Raw genomic sequence first — 27,452 nt, forward strand, 5'->3', positions numbered from 1 at the left:
CTAAGCAGCCCTCATTCCATCATCACACCCAGCCTTTTTACTTCTCTCCTTTTCCACTACCCCCCTCTCCCCTCCATCTAATCTGCAGCACTTCACTATCCGTCACCCCTACCATACTATCCCTCCCCCTCAGCCTCCTCCTTACCCTGGCACTCCCATCAAGCACTGGTGCTCTTCCTGCTTGCAGTGTGGTTTCAGTTGCCTGAGACTGCAGTAGTAGTAGTAGTTGTAGTGTGTGTGTGTGTGTGTGTGTGTGTGTGTGTGTGTGAGAGAGAGAGAGAGAGAGAGAGAGAGAGAGAGAGAGAGAGAGAGAGAGAGAGAGAGGGGGGGGGGCTTACTGGCCTAAAGCTTTATTAGTGACAATGTTTTTGTTGTGCCTATCTGTGACTCAGTATCTCCACTACATGGTGAGTGCAACTTTCCTTTTCATAGTATCAATACATATTCTGATAGTTAGCCTATATACTCTACTGGCATTGCTCATGGTCTGAAACTGTACAGCAATATTTGTTAGAACCTAAGGGATACAACAGATTGTATTTGTGTAGCAATCTTCGATACAAGTCCCACCTGTTCTACATCATACTACGGACCCTTTTGTAGTCCACAACAGAGTCCTGTCACCACCAAGATTTCATTTTGTTAAAAATTTTGATAATGGGAAAAAAGCGATAATAAAATACACTAAAGATACAAATGAATGCATTGTATTTATCATCTACATTATGTGCACTGAACACTCCTATCACTGAGGATCCTTGATGTTAATAATGCTACTGAAAGTAGGATGGTTATTGAATTTCCTCAATATCAGTGAACTCAGGTTTGGATCTTAGTACTTTCCTGAGACAAGTATAGTGCATTATCATCTGATGATACTTTCATAACTTACAGTGAACATTTAGCCTCATAAGTGAAACTAAGTGCAATGTACTAATACAATTACTACATATACTTTCTTGCTGTCTGTTCGAGTATGAACTTCACAGAAGGAAACAAACATAAAAAGAAAAGCATGTTTCACTTTTCTTCCCCATAAACATTAAATGTTTAAGATTCAGTTGATTACGTAAACACCAAAAGGTGAGAATTTTCTTTGTGGAATAAATATACTGACGGAAATAAGCTGCAATGTATTTAAAGGAACATTCCCGACATATTCCTGAAATGATTCAAATAAACCTCTGCAAATCAATCAGTAGGATGATTTGTATCACATCTCACACTCACAATGACGTCGGTGAAGACAGAATACTAGCTGGGATTAAGGAGGATAGGATTTGAAAATAGTCACGTCTTTTTAAAAGGTATATTCCCATGATTTACTTTAAGCAATTTCAGGAAGCCACAAAAATTGAAGTTTGATGGCCAGAAATTGAGTTTAGAAGTCTGAAGCCTATTAGGGGGTAAGACCTCAGACCCCATGAACAAAATTCTTGGCAGAATTGACTAATTAAACATACACAATTTTAATAACATCAAATAAAGTGAGTTATGTAAAATCTGACCTCTGCACAACTTCAATGCATTTATGTCGTCAATGTAAATTAGTGTTCAGTTACAGTTCTAAACATTTTATTTCATTACATTCAAACTTCCATCACATTGAACTCCAACATCCTCAAACGTGGGTCTTTCTACCATGAATCGTGTCACTGGAATAAATGACAAGCACTCCTACTGAAATGGAATAATTATAGATGAAATTGGTTAGTGTACCCACTGTCTTTTCACGTTAATGATGAGAGACATAACCTACATGGAAGTTGCACCACCATACTGGCCATCGTCCAAAGTGGGCCTGCACAATAATCATGCCCCCCCCCCCCCCCCCCCCGTCAGCCATGGCCTCATCGAGATGCAGTACAGAGTTGCATGTGACCAGCTTAACTCTCTGCCAGCCATTAGCGGGTTGGTGCACCTGGCGCTGCTGCTTCTGCTACTAGGTCAAGTAGCTCCTCAATTGGCATCAGCAGGCTGAGAGCTCTGTTCCAGCCCTTCCACAAAGGGAAAATCCATGGCAGTACTGAGAATCTCTCCCCTATCCTCTGCAGGACAGTCAGTTGTGCTGAAACCACAGCTGCAGTGGCAGATGAATGCAAGATGACATTTCTATATAACTTTTTCCCTAAGCCCTTTTATGCTGTTATTTTACGGACAAATTTCACTTCAACAAGCACATAAAAGCATGAAAGACGTATGTTTCCTATCCATAGGTGGTAAATGCCTGTTTCCTTACACTCAGTCCTATCATATATCTGTCACAAATGGAAACCACAGTCGCATTCACTATAGTCCGACTGAAAAGTAAAACTAGTTGCACCTTCACATTCCTGTTTACATTGCAACCCACGATTTAGAGGGCTCTGTACAACTTTCAGCTCAAAATTTTAAGCGATTGAACACAGGAGTTTTTGCTCAGTGACATGGACAGCTATGATAGTTTCACTACGTAGATCTGCAATTTAATTAATCTTTCAAAAGCTTAGGTTACTAAAAATTTTGGAATGATGAATGTTTTTCCATTTTTGAATGCCCAAGTGACTAAGCTTTGGTATAGGCCCTATATTGAGGCGAGCATGGCAGCTACTAGAAGAACATGTATTCCTCTGTTTATAATCTGTGTGAACTTTTTATGGGAGTCTAAGACACTCTGAGAATATGTTGCTAATGTGTGTAATTACATCTGAAAATTAAAAAAAAGTTTGGAAATTATTTTTGCTGCTAGCAGACACTGAGCATGAGTATAAGCGCACACAGTTTCGACAATGCTTGTGCAAGATGTTACTCAAGCCACAAATCTAGTGTACAGCTTGCACGAATGTTTCACTTCTTGATGTTTCTTTGTGTGACAAGGTGAAAACTTTATATATCTAGCAACACAAAGTAGTTCTTAGGGCTAAACTTTATGGAAAAGTTTTTTTTAAACTAAACTAGCTTGTATTGGTATACCGTATACAGTTATTAATTTATAGACAACTGTGTAATAAATACTGAATAATGTGTAACAACAAAACCTATTATCTTATACGATTTGATTTTGGAAGGTTTGTGGTTACATCGTTTACAGTTGCGCTGCTTTTGTGGTTTACATCTTTTACTGTTGAGTTGGTCCTATTTAGCCACCTAATTGTAGCTCTGGTAATTACAATTCTTTCAATGTACAAATTTATTATTCAAGCTTAACAACCATAAATTTAACAATAAAAAGTTATCTGTAGACAAGGACGAGAGAAAAGTAACTACATGAATACCACTGTTTACAATTGTTTCTGAACAGAACGTATATTAAAGAAATGTCCAATTGCAATTTTAACATTTGCCTCCTCTTCATTATGGCCATCTTTCAAGTATTAATCTGTACGGAACTTTACAATGTGTTAGTAGGTCTACCATAACGTAATTAGTTCAATTTTCAATGTAGTCTTAATCGTAAACAGAGGACACAAAACAAAGGATTCTCAATGCACGACAATTATTAGCACTTGGGGTAATCATAAATTAATTTACCAAATCTCATTACTCTTGCACTTTTACTGTAATAAAGAGATTATCAGTTTGTTTGTCAATTTATATCACGAGGCTTTCAATTAAAATCTGACGCAAAGGTCTGCGGATCCAAACTTTATATTTACTTAACTTAAATTTCTTACCTTCCATGTCGAATTTAGCGAATTAATGTAGTTTATGAAGTCATCTGACAGAATATCATAATCAGTTGGTTGACAGTAAACGGAATACACCGAAAGTAGAAGAAGTAATATGCGCCCCATTTCGCAATGTTGTTCTACGCACTTCTCTTCCACAACTGACAAAGCGCTAGCCACCAGATCGACAGGATACTAGGGAAGTCAGATGACCCGTCAGACCCTCGTGCCGCGCGAATGAATCAACATAGATAACTCACAAACTCAGATAAGCCAATCACTACAAGTAGGCCTGTCCAAAGAAAGGCATTTCTGTCTTACATTACAAAACCTAAGCAGTAGGCAGTCGGAACATAACGTAGAGAAGCACACGTCAAGTAGGCAAATACAAATAATCCGTCAAACAGCATGATCACATCACCTTGTAATGAGTGGGTTACGTAACTGATCCAGGAAATGTCGGTGGTGTAATTGTAGGGGAATACCTGACTTGAACGACTGGACGTTTTCAGCTATTGAGATAGATTAAGGTTTGGGATGAAATAACATGTTACCGTATAAAAACGACGCTTCACGTTTCTCCATACTATTTCATCCCACCGTGATTAAAGGGGATGAGTCTGCCGACTGTAAAGCTAGTTATAATTTCTTAAATACTGTAACTTTTTAATTAACCACGATACTTTTGTAAATAATGATTATGTGATGGTAATTCAAAACAAGAGATCACGGTATTTGAGAGCAGTGACAAGCTTTAATATTTTGTGACTACGACGGATTGACTGAGAGTTCGGTGATATCCACACCTGCTAGCACTTGCCTTCTCTGAAGCTAACATTACATTCTTCGATGTTTGATGTTCTCCAAACGATCTCAATAACTCCTAGGGAATATCATTTACTCCAGATGCCTTGTTTCGACTTCGGCATTTCACTGATCGGGCTTACTTCTTTTCCCGAAGCTGTAACTACCATCTCATTTTCATCTACACCCTCTTCCCTTTCCAAAAGATAGCCTCAAGTTTGTTTTCGTTGTTTAGCATTTCTACAGACCTTACTATTACTTCCACGTTTCGACTTCCTCTGCTTACTACTACTTTGTCATCTAGCTTCTAGATTTTCATACGTATTTTGGTACCTCCCTTGTCACCAGAGGTTTCTTTAATTTAGCTATAGGTACGAACGCAGTACTAGCATACAGGGAGCGAAGGGGTGTCTACAGCTGCACAGAAACCAGATTGCTATTGTAAGTACATGAAAGGGAGGCAGTATGGGAGTTTAGAAGGGAGTGGGAGAGGGTTGTAGCCTGTGCCCCGTGTTACATGGCTGTAAACTGAGCAAGCAGTAAAGGGAACCAAAGCGAAATTTGGTAAAGGATTTAAAGCTGAGGGAGAATGACATTGTAATTCTGTTAGAGAGAGCAAAGGGCTTGGAAGATCAGCTAAATGGAATGGATAGTGTCTTGAAATGTGATTATAAGTACAACAGAATTAAAATGAGAGAAACAGAACATAATTGGGCTCAGTCTTGCAACAATGAAGGAATTATAACTCTTTTGGGAATCACTGAAATGCTGCGAGTAATGAGGAAAGTGGGCAAGGGGCACTACATTTGTAGTGTGTGGATAAGTTAAGGATTTGGGTCTGATGGGAAGAAGTGTACTAAGCTGGTCCATGCGGTTACAATGATCAGTATGTCTGGATGGCCCAGTGGTCAGAGCATCCGCCTAGTAAGCAGGAGACCTGGGTTCAAATACCAGTCAAAAACAAGTTTTCAACTTGCCTCTTTGATTTTAATCAATGGCTGCTCACAGCCAATGTTTGTAAATTCCTCTTGATAAATTCGTGCTTAATACTATCAAATTTTAAATGATTAGCTATAAAGGGGTTACTACTGGGTGAAATCATACTTAGAAAACTGAGAACACATAGCAGAAACCAATCACCAAAAAAGAAAGGATATAAAGGTAAATTCCAGTATTGAAATTCATAAATAACTTTAAACCTTCCAACTTTTCACAGACTACTATAAAGGTTGTGGATGATACCAATGTATTTGTCAAAGAAACACTAGAACTGAGGAACAAAATTTAATACCATCTGCAGAGAATAGCTTTGTAGAGATCAAGATTGCTATCTGCTGCATGTATGTTGTGCGTAAGTTTTTATTGTGACTGTCGAAGTGTTCATGTGCCCTCCGCCAGAGGTGCTATTTTTACTGTCGACTATTTAGTCAAAAACTTTGGAAATATGTTGTGCTGCATGGAAATATTATGCCATCTGTGGGCAGTATTGATAATATCCTTACAATGTCTCACATCCTACACATAAGAAGGAAGTTAATGTTGTTGTTGTTGTGTGGAAAATGAGTTTGAAACAATGTGAAAGAGCATTTTATTAGAGAGCACCGAAGTTTATAAATCATTGCTGATGTTGTGGGATGTTAGTGCAGACATGTACAAAAACAGAAGGGTTAAGAATGAAGAATCGTATGATTTGTTTCTCAGAAAAAGGAACAGTTATAAAGGAAAATGATGTTAAAAAAATTAATTAATGCAAAATCCAACAATGGAAAGTCCACGTTGGAATATCAACAATTCTTTCTATAATTGTTAATTAACACCAAGTTATGAATAAAGTATATATAGATATTTATCTCTGTGCATACATTACCTACCCAATCATAATCCTTTAGTGCATGTATTATTGCAAGATACATCTCCATAACTTTGTCTCAAATACTGTAAGGTGAAACTGCACAAGCAGATTCCAAGTCTTCAGTGGAACTACATCTCTCATTCTATTATTTATTTAGTTTTTGATTATGGGAATATGGTTGTCCACAGAAACTGATCCAGAGGGGAGGGTGGGGGGGGGGGTGCCTATGTATATGGAGCACCAGTTCCAGTGATGCGTCAAATGCTGGATAATCAACACACAAGAAGTTTTGATAATTTTTTTTTTTCAACGTCATTTCTCACAACAGGTCTTCATGAGTGATCTTCAAAGCTCCTTGAACCGCTCTTCCATCCAGCACTTCTTCTGCTTGTCACAAAATGTAGCAATTATTCTAGCAGTAGTGTGTGTGTGTCATCCAACATTCCAAACCACAGTATTAAGTCACCATATTATTGACAATATTACTGAGTAGCCTTGGGAGAATGTCATCAGCATTGTACAATGTTACAGTGAAATATTATCTATCATCTAGGGACTGCCTTAATAGAGTATATAGTTAAGCAATATTCTTCTAAAGACACGTTTCTACCCACATGTAAAGTTCCTCTTAAGCTGCTTTTCCTAAGATATTTTCCTTCTGTGTTGTGTTAAATAAAGTATTTTTCCGTGGTGTGTGAGAATTATATTTTGTGTACCAGCCTAGCTGAATATTACGACATGCAAACTTAAGTTGTTTTGATGGCTGATACCAAGTTTTTCCAAAAGTTCTCCACAAACATTCATTTTCTAACCACAAAAATGTCTTTGCATATTGTACAAAATACACATCTATTAATCCCTTCAATAAATCTAATCAATATACCAATAGCCACTGTCGATTCCATCTTGTTTCTTGTAGTATGAACTCAGGACATTTTAAAGTGAGATTTCTACCAAAAATTAGCCAATAATAAATTAAGTGTAATCTTCTACTGCATCAAAATTCTTGAAGGATGTGGAATAAAATGAATATCTAAACATGTGTAGACCTACTACGTTTAGGCAAAATCTTTATTGATATGTGATGTAGTTTCTAGGGCAGTTCACCAACTAGTAAAAATTGTTTCACAGCTAAAAAGGGAATTATAGAAGCCATCGGGAGCACAAAAATTCAAGCAAACCTTTCAATTTTATTAAAGAATATTATTCAAATGTTTATCCTTTATCCACATCTGTACTCATATGCCATTGTCCAATGTGTAAATTTGTAATACCTGGGGAAGGTTGTTTTCAACTGTGACCTCTATGAAGGTCAGCTGCTTGCCATTTCTCAGCCTGTCAGTTGATACACAGAACTTTCTTTCGTGTTGGGATACCTGTTGGGAACCAAATTTTAATACGTCAGCAAACTATGAAATGTGTGTGAATCTTTTAATGCTGTTGGCAGGTGGACAAATGCCATATCAGTGTAACAGTTTTTTGTTGTAAGGTGGGGGTCTCACACACTGTTTGAATGAGTGGTGGTTTGAGGTATGCAAAAGAGGCATCTATGAAACTTTGAGAAAAGTTCGATGTGGTTTCGGATTGTGGAGGATACTGGTGCCATCTGGAAAGAGATGTAATGTAAGTCTAGAATAAATCAGTAAGTGGTGACAGAGTCAGAAGTAGACTAAAATTCATGAAATGTGTTTGCAGTTGTGAATACAAACAACTGTCAGCTGTATAAGGGAACGATGACAATGAGAATTTGTACCAGACCAGAAGTTGGACCCAGATTTCCTGCATTATATAAGCGGTCACCTTACTGCTTTAGCTGTCCATGCATGACCTGTGACCAGACCCAGATTTCCATATGTCATCGATCCTGCACTACGAACTGTACTTGTACACTCATTATGTAATTCCCATACAGGGAGTGATATTTTAACTGAAAGTCACTGCCCAATATCAGCAGATAAATATGATACTGCTGTGCCTATGTTGTTAAGAAGAATGATGCGGGCAAGTCTAAAGGAACATTGCATCATTCTTCTTAACAATATAGGCACTGCAATATTGTAGAAGAAACCTGAAGGAGAATGATTAGACATCTGTCCCTTACTAAGCTTTAGTGGTGGTGGTGGTGGTGGTGGTGGTGGTGGTGGTAGTAGTAGTAGTAGAAGCAGTGGTAGTAGCAGCACCAGTAGCAGTAATGGTAGTTAGTGTAGTTAGTTGAAGTATGAAAGGTGGTGCAAACTACTCACAAAGTATTGTAACTAGTTTTCTCCTGCTTGATGCTACCCATCACTTGTGTGCATGAGCAAACATTGAAGCAGATTGTGGCCCATTGTAATTCTCAGATATGATCCTAGCAATCAGACAAGTGATGCTAACAATTTGGCAGGAATTCAACTTAGCCACATTGCAATCCCTTGTTTAGGTCCAATGACAGTTGGTAATCAGAGTAGAGGCTAAGAGTGTTGGTAGTCAATCTGTGACATTAATCTAAAATGGTAGAGTTTCAGAAATGTGACAGCTCCCTCTGCTACTTAGATAATTGCATCTGTATGCTGAAAAGCAAGCCATCAAGAGTGTAGGGTGTGCATATATGCAGATTGAGGACAGAAACATTGTAAGTTTATGCCTATCTCTTGATAATTGTATGTTATGAACAATAAAAAATTCACATTCCTCTAAAAATTGTAATCCTGTTACAGATATCAACAGAGTTGATTTTTTGGTTTAAAGACTAAACTGTCAGAACTTGACAATCCTTGCAATCTTTGAAGACTACTCTTGCAGATTTGAAATATATATCTTTGTAGAACAATATTAAGACGTGTAATATATCATGTTTTACCAGTACTGCGACGAAAAATGCTCTTGCGTGTATGCCAAAGGGTTGTTGTATCTTTTGTGCATAATATTTGGACGGCGTAGCTCACTGTTACTGCCCATGCTCCCTGACATACTGATGTGACATGGCAACACCACAGTACCCTTGACATATCACTACATTAAAAAGCACCTCATCAAGACAGTAGTGATGACAACCAAGTCTCCCTAACACTTCAGTCTGTTAGGGAACACCAGTTGGTGGCATCCCAGACTTCCTATCACTTCACTACGTCAGGGAAGATCTAATGATGACAGTGTAGTCTCCATAACACTTCAGAACACCAGGAAACACCTGATGGCAACAGTGCTGCCACCCCTTATGCTTTAATATGTCAGGGAGCATTTGAGTACATCAGGGAGCACTCAGTAATGAGACTGCAACCCCTTAATGCTTCTGTACATCAGGGAGCAACTAATGGTGACAGTCCGGACCTCATTTCGCTTAAGTATCTCAGAGAGCACCTGATAATGGCAGCACAGTCTCAGTGATGTTCAGTGCATCAGTAATCACCAGATCATAACAGCACAGTACTCTTGATGCTTCACCACATCAGGGGATATCTGATGATAATAGTGTAGCCCCCCTAATGCTTCAGTACGCCAGGGAGCACTTGGTGATGGTAGCACAGCATCCTGACAATTCTATATGTCGTGAGCAACTGATGATACAAGGAGCAACTAATGATGGCAGTCCAGACCCCATGCCACTTCACTACTTCAGAGGGCATCTGATATTGACAGTGCAGTCTCCACAACGTTCAGTATGTCAGAAATCACCTGATGGTAACAGCACAGTACTCCTGACACTTCATTACATCAAGGAACATCTGATGATGACATTGTTGTAGTCCCTCTGACACTCCAATACACCAGAAATTACCTGAGGGTGACAGTGCTGCCACACCAATGCTTCGGTACGACAAGAAATACTTAGTGATGACAATGCAGTGCCCCGACACTTCAGTATATCAGATGGAACCTGTTGATTACAGTGCAGTCAATGTAACACTCCAGTAACTAAGGAAGTACCTGATTATGAGAGTGCAGTCTTGATGATGCCTCACTGTCAGGGACACCCGAGGACAGTGCAGTCCCCCTTACAATTTAGTGTGCCAGGGAGCCCCTGCATTTTCAGTGCATCAGGAAGCACATAATAATGATAGCGTCCCCCTAAATCGATGCTAATGCCAGTGCTATGAACATTTTTCAGTGCACATAGTTTCCATTAACAGAAAGAAATTTTAAAAATGAAAATATCAATAAAACTAGGCAGCTGACACTAATGTTGTACATGTTGTTGGGATTACATAGTCGTCCCTATTACAAACCGGTGGCACTACCATCAGTGTGTGGAATAGGAGGAAGGAAAATTAGGTTTTGACATCCAGTAGATGATGTGGTCATTAGAGACTGAGAAACTTGGACAGGGTAAGTGTGAGGAAGGAAATTGGCTGTGTCTTTTACAAAGAAAACATCCTGACGTACATCTTTTTTAGCGAAACAATGGGAAACTTAATTCAGGAAGGCTGAACATTGTTTGAACCATAGTCCTCCTAAGTGTGAGTGTTCACTTTTTGTTCATCTGCATGTTTTGGAATAGGACAGAATTTTTTTGGTATGGCCATGTCTGATGCAAAAGGCCAGGGATGGGCAACCACTCAGCCACATTCACTGTGCAGGTATAGTGTTTCTGTCTGCCTCCACCTGCAAGGGTGGGCACTGCAGTTGAGATCTGTATTCCTCAATGGAGACCACAAAGGGATCCCACACATTCCAGTGCATCCTATCCTGAGCTGTGTCCAGATGGTGCAAACGCAACTCAGGCTGCCGCAAGCACCTCGCATCAATGCCTTTACTGTGTTGCTGTCATCGTTGTTTGTCGAGGCATGTGATACTGCAAGCTGCCAGAGACTGCAGGCTGCTTGCTTGTCTCATCACCTCTGCACCCGCCATCCACAGTACACACCCTGGGGAGCATTGCCACCACTGAGATTATTAAGGTGGTCGTAATTTGATCACTAATGAAAGTGAATGTTTGATCAATGCTGTCTCCATGATATATTAGAATGCAACTAGAAAATCACCTGCCACTCCACTGCTACTCTGCTCAGAGTGCCGAACTACCAACTCCCTGTCACAAACAACTGAATTCCACCATGTACTGTAGTTTTTATGTATTCCTGGCTGTTACAATTGGTGTCTGGCACGGAATCAACGTCTTCAGCTGGATCCAGAACCATGTATTCAGTTGCAATGTCTAGCAACAAAACATAGTGTGGTGAGTACATCTTTTTTGTGTGTATTTTTTGCTGCAAGTATCACGTTGCAAACTGCATCCATTTGTGAAGTGTGGCAAGTAAACTTAGACAGTGTTCTGAAGAGATGTAGATATGAATGTTAGGTTTCACCTTGTTAGTATGGGCAATATGTATTCTCATGGGCAAGGGTCTGTGGCTCATGGCCTAGAACTATATAAAGTTTTAACAGTGCAAAGCACTTCAGGAGCTGAAGCTGAGTTTTGTCAAGAAATGTGTTACATTTAAGTGCACTTCTTGTCATTTGATTGTGTTACAGTTTTGTTGTATTTATTGAATAGAGTCCCAACACTGTCAGAGTCTGACACAGACATTTTTTCAGAGTGAGAGGCGATTAGATCCATATGAGAATGCACTGTATCATAGAGGCAGTATATCTGGTTGTGAGCAAGGGGAAAGTCTCTTTGCCCTCAGTATGTAAAGTAGTAATTATGTGCAGCTACTCAGGTGGATGAGTTAAGATACAGTAAGAAGTGTTATGATAGCATTGTGCTTCAGTAGCCTTGTCATTTGTGTGATTGATAGAGGGTTAATCGTGTCATGTGATACCATAAGGAGCTACACTGGTGGAAACATTGCAGAGTTTAGCTACTCAGAAGAACATAGTTCTGCACAGTAGAGTTACTCCAGACATGCAAAGAAGAAGCAGAGATAAATTGATGAGTGACTGGTTGAAAACAAGCACTGGCAGGTTTTTCTTGATAACGAATATAAGGCTTTTGGAGAGGCCTGAAGAAGGGAAAAGTGTAGCACTCATGCGGAAATGGAAAATAAGGAGGAAGGAAAAGGACAAAGCGAATGTGTACTGTATTCAAGTCAATGAGTGTGTGAGTAGCAACATGAGTGATATTGATGTGTTACAGTAGGACCTACAGCACTGGGTGGTGATGGGTATTGTTTTAAGGCCATGGAGCCTGGACCGGATATACTGAGGACATGTGCCAATGATTTTTGTGTCATGCGGAGAGAAACTACAGATGGTTATTTTTTGCATATATTGTGCAGAGTGCACAGAAAGCTATGATAATGTGGTACTACCTCCTCAGAAGCAGAGATAGGGTATGAAAAGAGAGAGTAAAATGTTTGTGTGAGACAACTGGTCAGGTTGACAAGGTTAAATCCTCCCAGGATTGCTCTAGATAAGAGGGGTGTCATTCAAAAACTACTGCTGGATGACATATGGTGGAAACTGGGAGAACTCTGTTCCATCTAGGGGAAACTGTCGCCAATGATAAACAGCCGCAAGGCTTGCCTGACATGGAGGACAAACTAGTCAAACTGTAGACAAAATTGCTATGGCTCAGTTTGTATATTGTAGTATTGCAGGCTGCAAGGAAACATAACCTTGGCAGAAGGATTCAGTCTGTGATTATCATTACAGCGAGGGAAATAAGTGGAACTTACTGTCAACATATTGCGAGTAGTAGTATTATATGCGAGCATAGTTTTAGGCGTGTGTTTTCTGAGAAAACATAAGATGAACTATTGTCGCATAGACGAAGTTCCAAGAGCTATACCAAAGCAGTGAGTAAAGAAGCCACCGGAAAGATAGGAAAAAATGATTAACTTAAGAAATCAATAGAATAGGACAAGTCATTGTGAAAAAACGATTTGTTAAGAGGAAAAAAGTTTCCAGTATTATTTTCAATTTGTTGTCTGCTAGATCAAATGAGTAATGTTTATGGATGAAATATGGGGAAAGTTCATCAGACTTGTAAGTACATGAAAGGGATGCATTTCCACAGTGGGGTTGCTTCAACATTTGCAGCAGTACTGAGATAACTAGCAACTCAACAATCACAGCCATGAGTGTCACAATATCTGGCACCTTGGTGACTTAAACTCTGCTTTGTGCAGCCTTCATGTGTGTCAGGTGGAGAACTGCCCATTCATGTGCACATCCAGGAGATCAACTGCTTACAGACTGGATCACCCATAGCCCCAGCATTACTTCAATGAAATATGGCCCAGAAGCTGCTCATATGCATTAGGAATTTATCGAGTAAGTTCATGTATTGTTAAAAGATTGTTAGGGAATTTGTCAACAGGACATAAACTAGTATTGTTACTTTGCTAGTTTGTAAGTTGTAATTTCATTGAGTAATGGTCTTGTATAAAAAGGAGGAAAGGCAGTTGGTTAATCAAGGAAGTACCACTGAGGTTAAGCTTGCAGCCAATGAACCTCGTGGTTTAAACTTATTGTTGTTTGGGAAAAGCTGAATAAACTATACACCAATGAGCCAAAATATTATGACGAACAGTTTAATAGCGTGTTGCTCCACTTTCCAGACACAATAAAACAGAGATTCTGCTTGGTGTGAATTCTGCAAGTCCTTGACAGTATTCCAGTAGTATATAGAACCAGATGTCTATGCATAGGTCAAACAGTTCCCATAAATTATGGGACAGTTGTTTACAGGCACACAGCTGTCACCCAATATGTGTTCCAGTGGATACAGATCAGGCACATTTACTGGTCAAGACATCAATATGAGTTCACTATAATGCCCCTCAAATCACTGTAGCACAATTCTAACTTTGCAACACGCAAGGAGGATGTCATCGCTATATGAAGCCATGCAGGTAATCTGCAATAATGTTTGTGTAGTTCACTGCGGTCATGATGCCTTCGGTTATCAACACAGATCCCGTGCAACTCAATGTACCCCATGGTGTAATTCTGCCCTCACTGGCCTGCATTTGTGGCATGGTGCATGTTTCGTGTAGCCATTCGGCTGGATGGTAGTGTAGAAGAATCCAACAGTCAACCTGGAGTAACAAGAAATGCAATTCATTCAACAGGTGACAAGTTTCTGGATCCACAGTGAAACCTCTGTGATGCTGCAATCATAACTGATGATGTCGTTGGGCCAACACAGGAACACATTGAGATTGTGTGACGTAGAGCTCCATGTTCGACAATGGACTTTGAACGATGTGCTCGAAATACTTGTGTCTGCACCAGCATTGTACTCTGTCTTCAGATCTGCCACAGATCGCTGTCTATCCTAGATTACACATTTTGTGATGAGACGTGGTTGTCCAACACTATATGGCCTACTCATTGTTTCAGCACCCTTCAACCATTTTCCATAGGTGCCCACGACGGTAGTACACTGACAAGTGGCTGACTTTGCCGTTTCAGTGGTTCTCATTTCCCGCCGCAATGCCACAACAATGTGCCCTATGTCAAAACCGCTTATATCAGTGGATTCCCGAATTTGCGGTCAGTATCTTTGCTATAATGACTGCCCATTCGTCTCTTTTCCGCTTATATTCTTTCCTTACTGCGTTACATGCCCGCAATACCATCAGGAGGCATTCAACCTCGCGGTGGGCAGTGCTCATAATGTTTTGGCTCATCATTGTATGTAATTGTCAATTTGTAGGATGTATGTGGAACCTTTGGATAATTAACATGAGATTAGATCCGGAGACCGTATCTACTAAAGAGGGGAAGTGTGCAGGGCCGGCACTATTTTTTGCCATGGCTGAATAAAGTAACAACACTGCTGTAGCTAATGCAAGATGCTGAGGATGGGCAGGCACTCAGCCACCTTCACCTGTGAGGCATACTGTCACTGTCCACCTCACTTTTCAAGGGTAGGCACTACTGCTGAGAGCAGACTTACCCTAAAGGGTGCACAGTGGGCTGCTGCTCCTCCTGCGCATCCTGTCCTGAGCTATGAAGCTGCATCCGGTAAGCGCTCACGAAGCCCGGGCCGTGTCGTGTATCTCTCTTCGGCACCCTCGGAGAGTTGCTGGTGTCGTTGCTTCACTGGGTGCCAGACACTGTGAACTGCTAGAGACTATAAGTCGCTTGCTTGATTCAGTGTCTCCACACCCCCATCTCCGGCATGTCTCCACACCCCCATGTACGGCACACACCCTGGAAGACATTGCCACCACCGAACGTCGCTAAGACTGTTGTAGTTTGATCACTAATAAACTGAATGTTTAATCAATGATGTTTCCATGATACAGCCGCTGCTTCCCTGCTATCCCTCCCAAGTTGGTGAACTACCGACTTCCTGATATGAACAACCCAGTTCCACCACTCATTATAGTGGGCACACATTCTTGGCCATTAGACACTGCTGTAGATGTGACAGAGGACAGTTGCAGTAGTCAAGTGACATGAAGCCATCACTGAATGAGCAAACAAAAGGAAGACACTATGTTATATTGGAACAGGCCAATTTCTAACGGAAGTAACCAGATCACGAGATGTTATACCATCTGCTGTTCAGAGACTGTTGCAAAAATTTCTAACAACAGGTTTGGTGTCAAGATGCTGCAGTCAAGTATGACTAGAGGCTGTGATGCACAAGTGGCGATTTTTTTTTTTTTTTTTTTTTTGGTGACATATCACAAAGAACACAGGCACAACAAAATCGTAATTATGGACTATGTGTTCTACAGCAAGTGAAAAGTGACATTATTGGCTACTGTATACAAAAAATTTTACAAAGATGTTAAATATATATGACACACTCATCATTCTATGTATCCTGCTCGTATTGATCATTGGAGGGAACACCTTTAATGAGCAAGCCAACATGCAGAATTGGTCACACCGCACTGGACTATCATTTATTCAGTTGACGGCCTGTAAAAGGTATTGACGACATTCTAGTTGCATGACATGCAGAACTATTCCATTCGCAGTGGCGACAAAAGCACTCTCTCTTAAGTTAGCAAGCATCACAACACACTTTTCGCATGCTAACAGACCAAGATGTCGAAACGACACTTGCTGCAAATAACAGGACGCAGAGGGAAACGTAATTTTGTTGCATGGGTAATATTCTTAATACTTGTATCTACAAAGATATTGAACCAAGTATTTTGTTTGAAATGACACGATGTGCGTTTCTAACACCATACGAAAACTCTTAAAAAGACGAGTTAATGCTGGCGTTGAAACTTTTCGCAGAAGTAGCCGGGAAATGTGCTAGAATTCAATGGCAAGACAGGTAGAACCGACTACTGCATTCAATAAAAGTTGCTGCACCTGCCATAATAATGTGTACTTTACACTAACTGGTCAGAAGTATCTGGGCACACCTATGTAATGCGGAATTGACCACTAGATGTCGCGAAAGGCGGATCCACCAGTATAAATGGAGGCGCGGAATTACGTGGTTATAGCCGATGACACCGCCTTCCTTGCCCTTGCCCCCACCCTGCAGCGCTCCCAACACCTTCTCCAATCCCATCTTGACCGGTTCACCGCTTGGTGCAACCAGTGGTTGCTCAAGGTCAATCCCTCCAAAACCCAGGCGATCATTGTAGGCAAAACCACCCCTTCCTTCCGCCTCCTTGATTTCTACATCACCATCTATGGCCGTCCTATCGCCCTCACTCCCACCCTTAAGTACCTTGGCGTCACCCTCGACCGTCGCCTCTCCTGGACTCCCCACCTCCGGACAATCCAAGCCAAGGCACGCTCCCGACTCAGTCTCCTCAAGCTCCTCTCCGGCCGCACGTGGGGTCTGGACCCCTCCACCATCCTCCACACTTATAAATCCCTCATCCGCCTTATCCTTTGTTATGCCCATCTGGCTTGGATCTCCGCCCCCCTTCCTTTTATCAATCCCTCCAAATCCTTGAACGCCATGCTCTCCGCCTCGCCTATCGCATCCGTCTCCCCTCCCCTAGGCGGATCCTGTACGATCTCATCCCCTTCCCCCACCTCCTCCTTTTCCTTGAAAGGATATGGATCCTGTACACCTCCCGCAAACTCGATCCTCCTCACCCGCTCGTCTCCCCAATCCTCTCCCACCCCCGCCCGCTGCCGCGCCTGTATGCCCACGTCCCACCTGGTCTCCATCTCTCCACCCTCCTTACCCTCTCCCAAGGTGGCTTCCGCCAGCTCCCCCTCCCTGATGATGTCCCCTCCATCTACCCCTCCTATCAACTTTGACCCTGCCCCACCCCCCACTTCCGGTGTCCTTTCCTTTAGGCACCCTCCCTCCCTCCCTTCTCTTCCCTTCCCTTCTCTTTCCTTTTCCCCCATCCCCTCCCTCCACCCCTCTTCCCCCGGGCTTCCCCTCCCCCTTCCTCCCTCCTCCCTTTCTCCCCTGCCCGTGGCATCTCTGCTCTCCCCTCTCCCTCTCCCACTCCCCTTCCTCCTCCTCCTCCTCCTCTCTTGGCAGGTCCCCGGACTCGCACACGCATAGTGAACATTCGCGCGCCGGAGATCGTCGCCATCAGTGTCTAGTGTGTGTGCTTCGTTTTGTGTTTCGTGCAGTTACAACTCAACTGTTCACATGTGCCGTCGCCGTTCTCCGTGTTTTGTGCGCCGTGTCACCAAGTGTTAGTGTTTTTATCGTCCAACGTGAACGGCTTCTTGTTTTTTGTTTTTTGTATCTACCTTCTTTGCCCGCCATTTTTTGTATTGTCTGTGTCACCTATATCATATTATTGTACCCCTTAAGGCTGAAGAGCAGCGTATTATGCTGCTGCCAGCCCGCCTTTTATGAGGTGATTAAAATTACAATAAAGGAAAAAAATACGTGGTTATAGTGACGCGCTCCTGCCGTCGCAGCGGAAGGAGCTCTCAGCCGGTGATGGCCGGTGCAACGGTAGCTATTGGGGTTTAGGCCTCGCTGACCGCTCTGCTCTACAGAGAGTTCCCTTTCGAAGCGCCAGTAGCGCTCGGTGGATCGGCGGAAGGTTGAGCTTGCTCCCTTTCGTCGAAAAGCCGCGTAGCTAGCGGAGAAGCTCAATTGTCGTAAGAGTCACTGACTCACAGTAACCCTAACTTCGGTTACAAACTTAGCGAGACTATCTCGTTCTGTGTTAGGGTTGATCAGTGCCAGGGGCCCGTTCACGTCGGACCACCCCGCGTACTGTAGGCCACTTCTCTTCCTCCGCACCTCCTTTAGGTGCCGCGCCACTGCACCAACGGCGCACGCTAGGCCGTAGGGCATTCCCCCTCTTCTGTAGGACCTACTTGTTAGCCTTTTCTTCTCAGAAAAAGCATAATTGTCGTGCCCACCCACACCAAATAAAGCTCCTGTAAACACTAAGATGGCAGATTCCGCCCGTGTTTCCCCCGCCCTAACCCGCAGCAAGGCTGCAGCTAAAGAGGCGCGAGAGTCGGCTGTTCCCGTCGACGTCAGCGTCCCGCTTGCCGCCGTTGAGGAGGTGCTGGCCAACAAGGACCGGCAGATCGCTGCGCAAGCGCAGGAACTGCTGAGCCAGCGTCGATTGATAACCGACCACTGCGGCCCAAGTGAGTCCCCCACGCGGACAAATACACTGCACATAACACTAAATTCACCCGCAACTGGTGACTCATGCACCACTGTCCCACTGCGGCAGCTGACTCCAACGGCGGAACCAGCAGCCGCAGATGCGGACACAGAACAACACCACACTGGGCCCTGGCAGGTGGAGGGCCCATGACGCAAACAGAGAAACACCACGCAAACAAGCGAGCAACCACACTCGCATGGTAGACGAAAGGCGCTGCTACCTACACCAAAACCCGCACTTCCGGTTAGGAACACCAACACAACAACAAACACGACCCGACCTGCGGTCAGCAACACCAGACAAGTACCAACCGCAGCTACGCCCGCACAACAGAAGACTGGTTTTCCCCAGTCGTAATACAGAACTACGGGGACCTCAGCGTCCTCAACACAACATTCGCGGAAAGGCACTCACCTTGCACGCTACACACGAAGTACTCGCCAGACTGTACGTATCAAGTAACAATGAATATAAAGATCTCCTTATCTTCCTCAAAGAAAAGGAGATCGAACACTATACGTACAGGACCGCCGAAGAACGGACACAGCAGTACGTAGTAAAGGGAGTGGACCCCAGTACCCCAAACAAAACAGTACAAGCGGCGCTCAACTTCCTTGGATTCGACTGCAAAAGTGCTTCCAGGATGACAGGCTTCCGCTCCCACCACCGTCTACCACACTACCTGGTCGAGATGGCCGACACGGCCGCCTCCCGCGGCCTTCTGCAGATAAAAAGCCTTCTGCGGATGGACGTAAGGGTAGAAATATACGAACCGCCACAGGTCCCACAACAATGTAACAACTGCCAGCGGTTCGGTCATTCGGCCCTCCGCTGAGGCCTGGTACCCCGTTGCCGCGGATGCGCTGGCAAACACGCATCCAACGCATGTACACTAATACACGAAAACATACCCAGTTGCGCCAACTGTGGCCAAGGCCATGCGTCCAACTACAGGGGCTGCAACGTATACAGAGAGGCGCAGAGGCGCAAAAATCAACAGTCGAAGCCACCCAACGTCATAACACGACCAAGGCCTGCACCAAACCCTGTCAGGAACGGAGTGTCGTTCGGCATGGCTACACGCCCTGGAGGAGCGGAGCAGGCCGCGGAACCTCTGCGCTCAACACACGCACCTAACACAACCGCTGCGACAGCAACACAATCGTCTCAGCCAACACACGACACTGTAACCACACCGGTACCAACACCAGCCCCCAAAAACAACACGACCCCGCCCCCTGAAGCCACTGCCTGCGAACCTACACACGACACACAGGAAAACATACTCACACAAAGAACCCCAGAACCAAAAGCCCAGAGAAGGCGTAGGCGAACACGCGGAAACAGGAGTGGGGACACACGTGCACCACAACAAAGTACCCAGCGACAACAAAACACTGACACACAGACATACAGTCAACAAGCCAGCGACACCAGCACACACACTACTCCACCCCCCACCACGTCTGACACACAGGCACCACAAAATGTTCCACATAACAACATCACAAGCGCCAGCCCACACATAACGCCAACACCCGCACCAGCGGCCGCCAACACCACAACCGAGCCACAGGCCGACACACACAACACCAACACAACATTTGAGGGTTTATTGGAAACAATATTCCCGCGTCACACGACCACTCAGATCTTTCACAAGATCATGGCGGTCGTCGCCACACTCTTCACACAGCTCACGACTGCTCAACCCGGGCAGTACTGGGCTGCCATACAAACAGCGCTCACCACACTGATTACACCCGTACATGGATAACACGCCACACCGCGCCCCCATCGCAAACAACCAGACACTGACACAGATCCTGTTCTGGAATGCAGACGGGATCAACAACAAAAGGGCGGAATTTGCCGCGCTCATGGAGCGTAAGGGTATCTTATCGCACTATTGAGCGAAACTAAGCTCAAACCACGCAACCAACGAAACTTCACCGGCTACTGCGTCTAGCGTACCGACCGACCGGACGGCTCCGGTCACGGCGGAACAGCCATCATCATACACAAAGACATAGAACACACAAACATAGTGCTCCCTGAACTTGAAAAACTAGAGGCAACCGCCGTCAGGGTCATGTTCAACGGAGCCTACACTACACTGGTGGCAGTATACAACTGCCCTAAAAACATTAAAACACGCGACATCAGCACAATACTCAACATATCACCGCGCGTAATAACCGCTGGAGATCTTAACGCAAAACACCCGGACTGGAACTCACGAATACGAAACTCCAACGGCAAGAAACTATACGAACACGCACTAGGACGAAACTACATCACACTAGCGCCGACCGAACCGACGCACATTCCCTACCGGAGGGGACACATGCCAGATGTGTTAGACATGGCCCTCACCAAGGGCATAACAACGACACTCAACGTTGCAGTTGAAAACGATCTGCCCTCAAATCACCAACCCGTTATACTGTACATTGAAGAAACACTGCAGCACATGGAACAACGCAGGATGTTAGACTACAGGCGCGCGAATTGGACCCAGTTCAAGGAAACGCTTGACAGTCGCATCCCACCCACCCACGCGATTAACGAGACGGCCCAAATTGACAAGGCAGTCGAAACCCTCACCGGCGCCGTCCAGGACGCAATAGCCGACACCATACCAATCCGCACGCCACAACAACACAGTGCTGCCCTGCCCCAGGAAATCCTGGGCCTAATCTCAATGAGGAACCGTCTCAGGAGACATTGGCAGCGTACCAGGCGCCAGCACTTCAAACAGCCCATTAACAGGCTCCAGGGTATAATCCGGGAAAAAATACAAACATTCAAGACACAACAGTGGGACCAGAAACTCGAAAGGCTGGACACCACGCGACCTGGCGTGTGGCAGCTAGCCCGACACTTCACCAGGGAGAAACTGTACACCCCCACGTTACAAGGGCCCGACGAACCAGCATATTCTGCGGAAGAAAAAGCGGAACTGATGGCCCTCACACTCGCAGCGTCATCCACACCGAACCTGGATCCCTCAGACCCAGCGTTCACACTTGCTACGGACAAGGAGGTCACACGCATCATGGCCCAACCAGCGCGCAACAACACCCGACAAGCTAGTACAGCAGAAGTCAAATGGGCCATCATGCATACCACTGCTAGGAAGGCCCCTGGTCACGATGGCATTCAAAACCGTGTCCTCCAGGAGTTCACGGACAAAGCTGTAGACTACCTAACACACATCACGAATGCCATACTCAAGCACCAACACTTCCCCGCCTTTTGGAAGACGGACAAGGTCCTGATGTTCAGGAAGCCGGGGAAAGACCACTCCCTCCCACAAAATTACCGACCCATCAGTCTGCTGAGCGCGCTCAGCAAGATCGTTGAGAAGGTAATATTAAAACGACTCACCAGGCACTGCATCACAAACGACACCCTGAGACCGGAGCAATTCGGTTTCAGGAATCACCACTCAACAACACAACAACTCCTCCGCGTCGTTGAATACATAACACACGGATACAACACAAACAAGGCAACTGGGGCGGTGTTCCTGGACTTCGAAAAGGCTTTCGATCGTCTATGGCACAACGGCCTAATACGCAAACTTAGTGACGCAGGGTTCCCCGACGGGCTCGTACGTCTCATACACTCATATCTCACGGACAGGAGTTTCAACACCGACGTTCAGGGCAAACAATCGACACGACATGGTATACAGGCAGGAGTACCCCAAGGAAGTATCCTAGGGCCCTTACTGTTTAACCTCTACATTAACGACCTCCCAGCTACACATAACACGACGGTAGCAATCTACGCGGATGACACTGCCATCCTTGCGCAAGATTGGAAGCCGCCTAACATTAACTCACGGCTACAGACTGAACTCAGAACGGCGGAGCCTTGGCTGGTGAAATGGCGTGTTAGAGTAAACGTCGACAAGTGTGAGGCCGTTCTGTTCACTAGAAGACCGAAGCAACTGCGCAAACATCAGCACTGCAACCCAATAACACTACACACACGCCCAATACGTTTCCGCGAGAAGGTCAAATACCTCGGTGTCTGGCTGAGCAGGAAACTACTCTGGGGGGACCACATTCAACACGTGATCAACAAAGCCAACACGAGGCTCAAACAACTCTACCCTATGCTTAACAGGCGTAGCACACTGAACAGGAGGGTGTCTAGGTCCATGTACATGACACTTATTAGACCCCTGATGACGTACGCAGCCCCTGTCTGGGGATACGCTGCGCCAACTCGCCTGCGCCGTCTGCAGCTCATACAGAACAAAGTACTCAAAATCATAAGCAACGCTCCGCGCTACACACGCATCGCGGACCTTCACCGGGAATACCGGCTAGATACTATCTTGCAGGTATTCCAAAAACTCTCCACACGACTGTACAATACCACGAGACACTCGCGCAACCCGTTTATCCTTTCTCTGGGTAACTACGACCACAACCATAGATGGAAGCATAACAGACCAAAGACATTACTGGCTAGGAACTAAACATCTATGGTCTATAGAATGCTAACACGACAGTACTGGCGAGCCCCTGCAACACAGTTATTACTGGAAACCCAGATCTGCGACTAGCCGAAAAACAGGCAACCGCGGGGAAACCGTACTGTACACAGCACGCAAACCAGCCACACACACCCCCTACACCGTCTGTGAGCCGATCTATGACCGATCGCCCACTAATCTACAACGACCTTGACCTTGAACTGTTGCAGGGACGCAGCAACTGCAGCAAGCACCGCAACAAGCTCCAACAACGACAAAGGTAACGATGCACGATACCTCGAACTAACACAACCACACCTTGCATGCACTGTCGCAGATAGCAAGCCGCTACTGCCCTTACTACCCGTCCTACTGTCGCAGAGGTTTTTTTCCCTTGGCTCTTGCCTTGGCACTTTTTTTTCCTCTGCCCTTACAACCGCTACCCTTCAATCATTTTCGACCACTTCTATCTCCTGATGGACCATGTTAATGAGTAATCTTACCCAGACGCATGGACAACATCACAGCCCGCATCCTGTGACGCCTGATTCAAAACCTAACATGTTTACGGAAGTGACAGTAGAACTTTTGGTTTGGTCACCACGTTGGTGTGGGCGTGGAGGGGCCCCATCCTATATATACGTGTTTTTAGTAGAGAAGCAGTGACATCGTAGTGGGTCGGTTAGGAGAGGTCAGTGGCTTCGAATGTGGGCTACTCATTGTATGTCGCCTGAATAACAAATCCACCAGAAACATTTCAACTCTTCTAAAGCTGCCCAGGTCGACTGGGTGATGTAATTGTCAAGTGAAAATGCGCAGTAGCAGCCACAGCTAAACCTAGAACAGGCGGAGATCATGTGCTGACATGCAGAGAACCTTGAGCATTACAGAGGGTTGCTGTAAAAATAGCATGACATCAGCAGAAGGAATTATTCGTGAGTTCCAGAGTGCTACCAACAGTTCAGGTAGTGCAATGACTGTGCATAGGGAGTTAAAAAGAATTTGGTACAATGGTCGAGCAGCTCCTCATAAGTCAAACATTTCTGTTGTCGGTGCTAAGCTTCACTCGAGATGGTGTTTCACTCGAGATGGTGTAAAGGGTGACGCCACTGGAAAGCGAATCACAGAAAACGACTGATGTGGAGAGATGAATCTCGCTATACCCTATGACAAGCCAACATTATCTACAAGAACATTATCTACTATCATGTGAAGTGCCAACAGTGAAGTACGGAGGAGGTGATGTTATGGTATGAATGTGTTTCTCGTGGTTAGGGTACAGGAGGATGTGAACTCATTTTACAGCACTGTACTATGTATAGTAGATTAACAATTCAGAGACGAAGATTATTTGCATCAACATGACAATCAGTCTGTCATAGAATAGCATCTGTGGGGCAATGGTCTGTGGACAATAACGTTCCTGAAATGTATAGGCCTCCCTAGAGTCCCTATTTGAGCCCAATGGAACACCTTCAGGATGTGTAGGAATGTTGATTTCGCTCCAGATCCCGGCATCCAACATCACTACCTCCTCTGGTTTCTGCATTTGAGGTGAACGGGCTGGCATTCCTGCACATACTTTCAGGCGCCACCTGGTAAGTGTTCCCAGCAGTGGTCAAGGCGTCATAGAGAGGAAGGGTGGATACATCCCATATTAATGCCAGGTGTTGGATGTCCAGATGCTTATATGAGATTGCATATGCTAACTTCAGACATATCAGACGGCACTTACCAAAACTATTTCAGATGTGTGTATGCACTTGACACTAAGACAGGCTGTGGCATGAGAGCTCACTTGGCCGAGTTTACTTCAGAATAGCCGAGTCCGGTTGCTTGCCTTTTAATACTGGCAAGTTTTTGAAATTTTTCCAGAAAGTTTCAATGCCAACATCAACAAACTTGGTGTAACTGTATTCGTCAAGAGCTTTAGAAAGCCGTTAAGAATGATATCGTTCTGTTTTAAAAACATCACACTCGCTTAAATTTCTCTGTAGATCCAAGAGTTAAGAACGTTAACCACGCTATGAAATTAATTGACCATTTGCTAACAATTGCCAGAAACCTCATTTCGATGTCTTCAAAAATGGTTCAAATGGCTCTGAGCACTATGGGACTTAACATCTATGGTCATCAGTCCCCTAGAACTTAGAACTACTTAAACCTAACTAACCTAAGGACATCACACAACACCCAGCCATCACGAGGCAGAGAAAATCCCTGACCCCGCCGGGAATCGAACCCGGGAACCCGGGCGTGGGAAGCGAGAACGCTACCGCACGACCACGAGTTGCGGGCTCGATGTCTTCAACCGTTCACGAAATGACAGGCGTGTTATGTCTTACAGGAGTCACCCTGTATATGATTCAATTGCTCACTTGCTTAAGACTGCATCCCCATTCTCTCGTATTTACTTTATTCAGTCTGCACCCAGTTCATACTATTTCTTTGTCTTCAGTCGATGTCCTCTGTTGATATTAGGCGACAGCATTCTACGAGGTCTGTCTAAAAAGTACACGACCTTTGATTTTCCCGCGCAAAATAGAGACGATAGCGTGGCGCCACTGTACACAGTAAAGGAAGAGACCTTTATTCGCATGCGTGAATTTTGTCCCTCTCTTCCAGCGCTTCAGTCGCTGCCTGTTGGTCGCTGAGTGAGCTGCTACACAACGTGTTCGTCGGACTACTGATTCTCTCAAGATGACTGAACGTGTTGAGGAAAGATACTACATCAAATTTTGTCAAAAGCTTGGTGATTCTCAAGGCGAAACAGTTCGTAAGATTCAGCAGATGTTTGGAGAAGATGTGATGGGTGAACAAAAATTAAGGAGTGGTTCAATCGATTCAAAAACGGCCGCACATCAGTGGAGAGTGACCAGCGTTCTGGCAGGCCCCAAATTGCTCAGAGTGCAGCTGTTGTTGAGAGGGTGCAAAATTTGGTGATGCCGGAAAGTCGTATAACCATGTGGGAGATTGCCCAAGAGGTTGGAGTGAGTAAAGATTCTACACATGCAGTTTAGCGTGATGATTTAAACATGCACCGAGTGGCTGCGAAATTCGTGCCCAAGTTGTTGTCGCCGGAACAAAAAGACCTCCGTTTTGACGTTGCACAGGACCTTCTGGACACCACCAACACTGATCCTGGGTTTATGAACACCATGATAACTGGAGATTAGTCATGGGTGTATGGTTATGACCCGGAAACAAAAATGCAGTCATTGCAATGGAAGCATCCCAAGTCTCCAAGACCGAAGAAAGTGTGACAGATGCAAAGGAAAATCAAGGTGATGCTGACTGTCTTCTTTGTTGGCCATGGAATTGTGCATCACGAATACGCACTGGAAGGACAAACAGTGACAAAGGAGTACTATCAAGACGTTTTCCAGCGACTTCGTGACGCAGGTCGGCGCGAAAGACCAGACATGTAAATGGCGAAAAACTGGCAACTGCATCACGCAACACCCCCACACATTTATCCCACTTGACCCAAAATTTCTTGCCCAAACATGGAAGTGCAGCCGTTCGCCAACCTCCCTATTCTCCAGACATGGCTCCTTGTGACTTCTGCTTGTTTACAAAATTGAAGACGCCACTGAAAGGATCCAATTTTGAGAGTAGAGAAGTAAGATAATGCGGAACACGACAATGGAGCTGAACACCATTCCAAAACAAGACTTCCAGAGGCGTTTCCAGCAGTGGAAGGATCGATGGGCTAAGTGTGTGCAAGCGGAAGGGTCCTACTTTGAAGGGGATTAGGGTCCCAACCCTGTCAGGTATTCGAAATATTTTTTCTGGCTAAAGGTCAGATACTTTTTAGACAGGCCTCGTATATTTTCCTCCAAGCATTGCTACACAAATACATACGTCCTCTCGTAGCTGTCGCTCAGGAATACATAACTTCCTCTGTTGCTTCTTCATTGTTCAGTTTTCACATTGGTTGGCCTCTAGGTTTTTGTATTTACGTACACTTTTTTGCGCGGGATAAAATTCCACATGCAAATTGCTCAAAAAAAGTTTTATCCACCCTTGAGACTTGTACAGTTATCTTCTTTTTTTTAGTTGTAAAGCTCTCTTTCAGTTTTCTATTGATCATGGAAAATTGCTGTGTATTGGAATTCTCAGCACAGTAAAAGACCCTTGTCTCCCCAGTCGTGACGGGGTAATGCGGTTTGTATACATTGTTCAGTCCTTCACAATACCTC

At 44.4% G+C, this 27,452-nt stretch overlaps 1 protein-coding gene across 1 annotated transcript in view; it reads right to left on the reverse strand.

Moving 5' to 3' along the window:
- The window catches only part of LOC126194562 (cathepsin B), a 41,056-nt gene extending 37,099 nt beyond the window's left edge, over nucleotides 1-3,957 (reverse strand). The window contains exon 1 of the mRNA XM_049932775.1: nucleotides 3,654-3,957. Within this exon, the coding sequence (XP_049788732.1) occupies nucleotides 3,654-3,773 (120 nt within the window). The 5' untranslated portion in view covers nucleotides 3,774-3,957. The remainder of the gene's footprint in view (nucleotides 1-3,653) is intronic.
- Nucleotides 3,958-27,452: the final 23,495 nt, after the last annotated feature.

This window comes from Schistocerca nitens, chromosome 1, assembly GCF_023898315.1.
Source record: "Schistocerca nitens isolate TAMUIC-IGC-003100 chromosome 1, iqSchNite1.1, whole genome shotgun sequence".
NCBI classification, from domain to species: domain Eukaryota; kingdom Metazoa; phylum Arthropoda; class Insecta; order Orthoptera; family Acrididae; genus Schistocerca; species Schistocerca nitens.